Consider the following 7,329-nt stretch of genomic DNA (forward strand, 5'->3'; position numbering starts at 1 on the left):
AATGGGCCAGGGCCAGGAGGTGGCCGAGGGTGGGGCTGGAAGGGACAGTCTGTGGGGTTCCTGCCCTCCAGGTCCTCCGTGTTCTGTCTTCCTAAGGCAAAGCAGGCCCGTTCAGCCCCTGCCTGGCCCTACAACACCAGGCTTGCCAGGAGAGCACCCGCAAAACTGCTGCCTGGTAGTAGCGCCCCCTTGTGGCTGCTGTTCAGACGATTGTCATAGGTGCTAAGACCAGACACAGACGTGCTCGGTGTTGGGGCTGCTGGGGGAAAGGGGCTGGCTCCTGGTTCTCACTCCAGCGCTCGAGCTGGACCCCGTGTTCCTGCTGGCCCAGAACCCACCACCTCAAAACCTCCTCCCCATCTTCAAACCTGCCTGGCCCAGGGGTCAACCCATGCTTTGACCCAGGATGTTATCCTGGATCCTGGTCAGAGGAGGACTCTGAGTCTTTCCTGAGCTAATTCCCTTCCCTCCCTGGAACAGTGCCTTTACTGTGCCTGGGCCTTGGGGAGTCAGAAGAGAGGGACTGAGTCAGCCAAGTTAACGAGGTTCGTGAGGGGAATGAGGTGGGGAGGAGTGAGCCCCTCAAACCGTCTGGAGACTGTTCTGCTGCAGCATCTAGACAGATCCCCTCTTCTTTTTAAACAAAAGAGAAGTAACCCCATTTCCTCCCCTTCGCCCTCACAAAAATAAACTAAAGGGGAAATGAGCCGCGAGAGGGTGGCCGTGGGACATCGATGCGGGTGAGGGGGCGAGTGGGCGTCTTCATGGGACCGGGGCTTCAACAGGACACCTCCATGGTGTGGTTGACCTGGCCCAGCCCCTCACTGCTCTCCGAGTGGGTGCAGGCCTGCGGGCGGCTGCCGTCCACCGAGTTGGCGCTGGTGAGGGACGCTGTGCGAGAGCGGGCAAGACGAGTCATGCTGGCTGAGGGCACTGCGGACAGAGAGGGTACCGGGAGTGAGGACCGGCCAGCAGGGCGGGCACGGGCACGTGGGAGAAGGGAGAAGGATTTACGCAAGCAAAGCGGCCAGCAAGACCCATTCTTCCGACGAAGGCACGGAGGCCCATCCGCAGCCAGGGCTCTACGGTCATGCAACGCCAGTGACAGGGAGTGCGCCCAAGGGCTGGGGGCCACAGGGGCCAGCAGGACCCTCCTCACAAGAGCGGGCCAGAGCTGTGGCCCCAACGGGGCAGCAGCTGACGACCAACCAGGAGTCCTTAAGCCCGGGGAAGGATGGGGCATTCTTTCTAATTCTGCTTCCCTCAAGAAGACAGTGGGGCCGGGAGGGGGGAGATCAGTTCTGTAAAGAAGGGCAAGGTGTGGTAGCCTCAGACGGCCCTCAGTCCATTATTCAGAGAGTCACACAAGTGAGATAAACTCGCAGGGAGCAAATGCTTCCTTTCTGACCTCCACCGGCCACCTGTCCAGCTCAGGCATGGCTTGCCCCTGACACCTCTGAGAGGTTCTGGCCCCAACTGCCAGGGCTCTGGAAGCCACGGGGCCCCAGGGAACCTAGAAGCATGACTGGTCTGAAGCCCGGCCACTCCGGAGCCCTAACCGGGATAGAGCCCACGGAAAAGCGGCACAAGAAGTTTCCACAGCAAGATGCGGCTTGGCTGCAGCACTGCATAGAGGGAGGAGCAGGGGGCCCAGGGCGCCGGAGGCGGGCGGGGGGATCCATGCATCAGGGGAGGGGCTGCGGGGCTACCTGCTCCTCCACTCAGCCTTCGGTCCTTCAAGTACGCAACTAAGAGAGAAGACAGAGCCAGGGGGCGGGGTAGGGGAGACACAGAACACGGGTGAAGAGGAGGTTGGGCGAGGCCCGGGCGTTGAGATGGGCCGGAGAGGAGAGGAGGGTACAGAGAGGCTGGGGGCAGGGCCGGAGCCTCAGGGGCCCCCTCCTGCACCCCCAGAAGGAGCCACTGATGTCAGTCTGCCCCGAGGAGCCCAGAGAGCAGGGTGGGGCACTCATCCGCCTCTGCTTCTCCAGCCTGGGCTGCAGTCCTGGGGGCTCTGCCGACAAGGCCTTTGAGGACTATAACCTGTCCCCGCACCCTCACCACTCCAGTGGGCTCAGTATCCTCGTGGATAGAGGCCCATGCATGCGTGCTCAGTCGTGTCCGATTCTTTGTGATCCTGTGGACCGTAGCCCACCAGGCTCCCCGTCCATGGCATTCTCCAGGCAAGAATACTGGAGCGAGTTGCCATATCCTCCTCCAGGGGATCTTCCCGACCCAGGGATCGGACCCAGGTCTCCTGCATTGGCAGCGGATTTTTTCCCCACTGAGCTGCCTGGGAAGCCCTGGATAGAGGCCTGTATGATCTCTCAAGTCTTCCCAGGTCTTGAGCTGCCTGGTGGTATTCCTGCCAGGGCCCAGAGAACAGGTCCTGGCCCTGACAAGCACCACTTACCCACCCGTCCCAGCCGTGTTCTCCAGGCACCTCCGGGGCTCTGTGTCCCCGCCGGGTCTCACTGTGGGGCTTGGCCTCTCGTTGCCCCGCTTGTCCCCAGACAGGCTGCAGGGGGGCCCGGTCCCCTGGAGGCCGGGAGTTCGATTCCTGGCTGGACTCCCCCAGTCTTTCCCTATAGGCCTGTCCTCCCAAGGAGACACAAGCTCCAGAGACTGAAGTCGAGGGGGAAGAAAACAAATTCAGGGAGAGGAAGTCTGCTTCTAGGAGGAGAGCCAGGCATAAGGGGGAGATGGGAGGAACTCAGGGATACGCCTGTGTCACTGAAGGGCTGTGTGTGCATGCGGGAGAGGCTCACGAGCAGGGTCTCACCCCTGCACGAGGGGAAGCTGGAGGTGGTAGGGAGCCGGTTCCACCCACCCCACGGCCCCTATGACCTCGGGGTCTTCAGGTCTGCTGCCCCCAGGCTTGGCTGCTTTCAGCTCTCCTCACACCCAGATGGCCTCCCGTGCCTTCCCCAGTTCCCAGACTCCAAGCCCGCTTCTCTGCTGCCCCTCTCACCATCCAGCACCTTCCCAGCCCTTCTCGGGTGCTGGAGGCCCAGCTGGGGGCATGGTGTGGATGATTCACCCCCCAGGCAGGCTTCCCCGGCAGGATTCAGCTCCAGGCCTGGGTCCCCCAGGGCTGGGAGAAGAACCCCGCCACCCAACAGGCCCAGCCCTGCCATGAAAACAGTGCCCCAAAGCCTCCCTCTCCAAGGGCACGGGAGGGCAGGGGTCAGCCTGGGATCACCGACTTTACAGCCTAGGCGAAGATGCCCTAGAAGTCCGCAGGCACAGCATCTGGCCCTGGAAAAGGACTCATGCTCAGAGCCCCCACCTGCTGCCTGCTCCCTAGTCAGTGGGGGTGTGGGGGGGTAGTACACTTACTGTAGCCCATGCCTTGCAGGAAGTATTTGAAGGCTTCAGTCAGCTTCCCGGGCTGCAGGGCAAGGGACAGGCACAGGGTCTGATTGGCGGCCTGGGATTGGGGGAAGGGGGAGGTCCCGCCCACCCTGGGGAGGTCCCGCCCACCCTGGGCCAGGTAGGGGATGGAAGGAGGGCCAAGAGTCTCACCTGTGTGACCTGGGGGAGACCCCCAGAATCTGCCATCTGCAGGGAAAAGAGGGGGTGAACTGAACAGGGGCCACCTCCCACCACACTTTGCCTGTCCCTTGCAAACCTAGGCAGGTCCTCTGATCAGACACATCATCCTGCTCCCGCCTTGGCTGGGACCCCTCCCTTTGGGGGGGCCCGTGGTGGGGAGGGGGAGGCCTCACCTTCAGGAAGGTCGTGGTGGTTGGATCCAGTTTGGAGTTGCACTCGACCTGGGGACAAGGAGCAGCTTCAGCATGTGAGGCACCTGAGGGTGTCAGGGGCGCCCCCTGCCCCAGGTGCTAAGGCAGCTTCTCTCCTCAGGGCTGGGAGACAGGGAGGGAGTGCAGGGGGCAGACGCAGGCCAGCCAGCACCTCCCTGGGCACCTTCGGAGAGGTCAAGGCCCTGGGGATCTGGAAGCGGCTTCCTGAGGGCCTGAGACCCTCTGTTCCACTCACCACTGCTGGTGGGGTGGGGGCTGGGCCCAGTCCTCACAGGGAGCCAGGGCCACCTCTGCAGGAGAAGCTGGAAAGCACTAGGGACCCCAGGAGTCAGGGGTCAAGGTGGGGGAGAGCCAAAGGTCAGCAGGAGACCTGAAGCCTCGGAAGCTGTGGCCTTGCCTGGGTTAAGACAGCAGGCACAGCCCCACCCCCGCTCCCCCGGCCCTCGGGCACAGGGAGCACGCAGTAGTCTGGGTGCGCACTGGGCAGGGGGGCTTCCCTGGGCATTCCTGAGCCCTGGCGTTCTGTGCTAAGGGGGACACGCACCCCCAGGCTGTCAGAGTTCCAACAGGAGAGGTGACACACGGTCCCAAATGTAACGGGGGTATGTGCTCCTGTGCTCACAGATTATTTCATAACCAATGAATCAGATTTTAGAGAAAAGAGAGATCTTAGTCTCTGGGCCTAAAATGGGTCGAGACTGCAGAGGGGCTGCACTGCTGTGGGGTGGGCAGAGGGAATTAGTGGCCTGGTCCTGGCCCCAGGGCCCTCCTGTCTCCAGGCTTCCCCCACCTGAAGGATGGGGTCACTCCAGGCAGAAGTGCATGGCAAGATGGGGGGAAGTGGGATGAGGAGCCCAGCAGCCAGTGTCCACCCCGAGGCTTCCCGGGGCTGGGTCAAGGATTGGCCTTGCGGACTAGGAGCAAGTGACCCCTTTACCCTTGCCTCCCACCCGCACAAGGACACGATCCTCACTCACCACACCATCCTCGGCAGGTGCGTTATCCCCGACCACCAGCATCACGGGGCAGCTGCAGGCACAGAGGAAGAGGGCCGTCTGGCCTGGGCACTGGAGCAAGGTGGGGGGCAGTGTGTGCAAGGGCCAGGTAGGCTGGAGGGGGAGGGCCACTCACCGGAGTGTCTTGGCGTTGGGCACTGTCCCAGGCCGGCTAATGTCTAGGTCTCTGCGGCTGCAAGGGGAGGCAGAGGCGGGCAGCCCAGGACGGGATCCCGGGGCGGGGTGTTGGAGCGTGTCCCTGAGCCTGACCTGCTATATTTCAGCCACACCCAATCCCTCCACATGGCAATTATGGCCCAACATCCCTCCAGGTGCCGGGCTAGTCCCAGACTTGGGGCTCATGCTCTGGTGTCTCGACTGTGAGACAGATCCTCACGGATGCCATTGGTGAAATGGGGAGATCCCAGACTCCCCAGCTCATGCCAGGTGGGCCCTCACATTTGGCTGTCATCACGGGCTGTGACCACCATTGTGCTGGGAGTCCGGGCCTTAGAGGGAGGCAGGCTGGGGCTCCTCTCCCTCCCCAGTGTTTCTCCAGCACCACACACACAACAGGGGCTCAAGAAATATTTGTAGGAAAAAAGAGAAGGAAGGACATGCCAGTGGGAGCTGCAGGATACTCCCCTGCAGGACTAACCCCAAGGGGATCCATCGAGCACTTCATCCCCCCTCCTCTCCACTTTGGGCTGTCAGCACTGAGGCTCAGGGTGGTGGGGGCAGGGGTGGCGCCCACATCCCCCGCTGCTCCTGCCAGCAATGCCAGGGGTGGAGGAGGAGCGGACAAGCCCTGCTCGCCCTCTGCCCCTCCAAGGGTGTGACCCTGGGCAAGAGGTCACCCCTATCGGAGGTTCCACAGTCTGCTCTTCTGCCAGCCGGCCAGCGACCTGCTCCTCCCTCGGAGGGCTGAATCAGGGATCCCCCAGCTATGTGAGCCCTTCAGTCTTGGTGCTGCCATCTGGCCCCCCCCAGCCGCCCACACCTGTTGTACATGTTCCAGAAGAGCTGCAGGTTGGCCTGGTTCACCACGTTCGAGATCTGCTGCCGGTAGCTCTGCACCAACTCTGTGTTGCTCACCAGCTCCTCCTGGGTCCCGGGGGACGGGGGACGGGAGGAGGGGAAGGGGGCGGTGAGCGGCATCCATGGAGGGAAGCCACAGACAGGGACGTCAGAGTGGGCATCGCAGAGCAGCCCTTGCCCCACCCCCAGTGATGGTGGGGAGAGGGAGACAGCAAGACTGTCGTGGGGAGCCCATGACCTTCAGAGGCGAGGGAACCCCTCCCAGTCCTCGGTGCCGCAGTCTCCTGGCTCACCGCAGGGCAGGGGTGCGGCAGCTCAGCTCAGATGCTACATCCACTACCGCTCCCCGCCCCACCCCCGGCAACCAGGCTCTTCGGGAGGTTCCTAGCCCGGCCACCCGACTCCTGCATGAGGTCGTCCGCACACCCTTACCTGGCTGAAGAGGTGGGATAGCACCGTGTCGGGTAAAGTGCTGGTCAGGCCGGAGAGCTGCGGGCCGGGCAGAGGCCAGCTTAAGAGACGCCTCTCAAGACCCCCCGCTCTGCCCCGGCCCCGGCTCCGCCCCGCCCCCCCTGCTCCGCCCCCCTCCAGGTGGACCGCGCTCACCTTGGTGGCCGCCCAGTCGATCCAGCCTTTGCCGTTGGGGTCGATGTTCATCAGCACCAGCCCCTCCACCAGGTCGGGGAAAATAAGCTGCCGTGACAGGGAGACAGGGCTTGAAGGGCGGGACGGGGTCCAGGGAGCCCCAGTCTTTCCACCTAGAAAGCCGACTGTAAAATTCCAGCCCTGCCTGTCTCGTGGGCGGTGGAGGGTGGTAAGGGTCTGAAGAGGAGGACGTGTTCTGTAAGGGCTTCCAAGGTGCAATCGATGACCAAGTGCCTTCAGCTGAGAACTTGCGCCCCTTCCAGCCCTGCTCATCCTCCTCTCCACCTGGAACTTTTCACAATCCTTTTATTTGGAATCTATGCCTATATCACAGTTTTTCAGCTTTTAAATATATCTTTGAAGAGGTTCCCTCATAGCTCAGTTGGTAAAGAATCAGCCTGCAATGCAGGAGACTCCAATTCGATTCCTGGGTCGAGAAGATGCCCTGGAGAAGGGAAAGGCTACCCACTCCAGTATTCTGGTCTGGAGAATTCCATGGACTATATAGCCCATGGGGTCGCAAAGAGTCGGACATGACTGAGCGACTTTCACTTGAAGAGGTTACTATTCCAACACTGAGGACTAAGCATATTCAATAAAATATTGTTTCTTTGCTTTCATAGAAAAAGCCCTAGTGATGTGAAGAAACTGAGCTTTCCAAAGCCTGTTCTGCGTTTAGATATTGTAAAAGAGACTGGAGTTTTCTGTTCGACTGACTGCCCGTGTTTAGGAGAAAATGGTAATATATACATACTGCGGTCATGTCAAGGTTGTCTGGGGTGGCAGGGAATGACTGACAGTCAACAAGGTAGTTAAGTACTGCGGTCATGTCAAGGTTGTCTGGGGTGGCAGGGAATGACTGACAGTCAACAAGGTAGTTAAGT

The 7,329-nt window shown here is 61.3% G+C and overlaps 1 protein-coding gene across 3 annotated transcripts in view; it reads right to left on the minus strand.

Annotated features, from left to right (window-relative positions):
* Nucleotides 1–6: 6 nt before the first annotated feature.
* Nucleotides 7–7,329, minus strand: part of NDRG4 (NDRG family member 4) — a 100,454-nt gene continuing 93,131 nt past the window's right edge. For 2 of the 3 annotated variants that reach the window (XM_010861843.1, XM_010861845.1), the window contains 9 exons: nt 6,407–6,498; nt 6,233–6,289; nt 5,763–5,866; nt 4,899–4,955; nt 4,745–4,796; nt 3,729–3,776; nt 3,526–3,561; nt 3,340–3,391; nt 7–933 (listed from right to left, as the gene is read on the minus strand). In XM_010861843.1, coding sequence (XP_010860145.1) covers nt 779–933; nt 3,340–3,391; nt 3,526–3,561; nt 3,729–3,776; nt 4,745–4,796; nt 4,899–4,955; nt 5,763–5,866; nt 6,233–6,289; nt 6,407–6,498 — 653 coding nt within the window. In that variant the 3' untranslated portion in view covers nt 7–778. Of the gene's footprint in view, nt 934–1,709; nt 1,749–3,339; nt 3,392–3,525; nt 3,562–3,728; nt 3,777–4,744; nt 4,797–4,898; nt 4,956–5,762; nt 5,867–6,232; nt 6,290–6,406; nt 6,499–7,329 lie in introns of all 3 variants that reach the window. The other variant, XM_010861844.1, reaches the window with a different exon arrangement.

Source organism: Bison bison, unplaced genomic scaffold (genome assembly GCF_000754665.1).
Source record: "Bison bison bison isolate TAMUID 2011002044 unplaced genomic scaffold, Bison_UMD1.0 scf7180017864473, whole genome shotgun sequence".
In the NCBI taxonomy this organism is placed as follows: domain Eukaryota; kingdom Metazoa; phylum Chordata; class Mammalia; order Artiodactyla; family Bovidae; genus Bison; species Bison bison.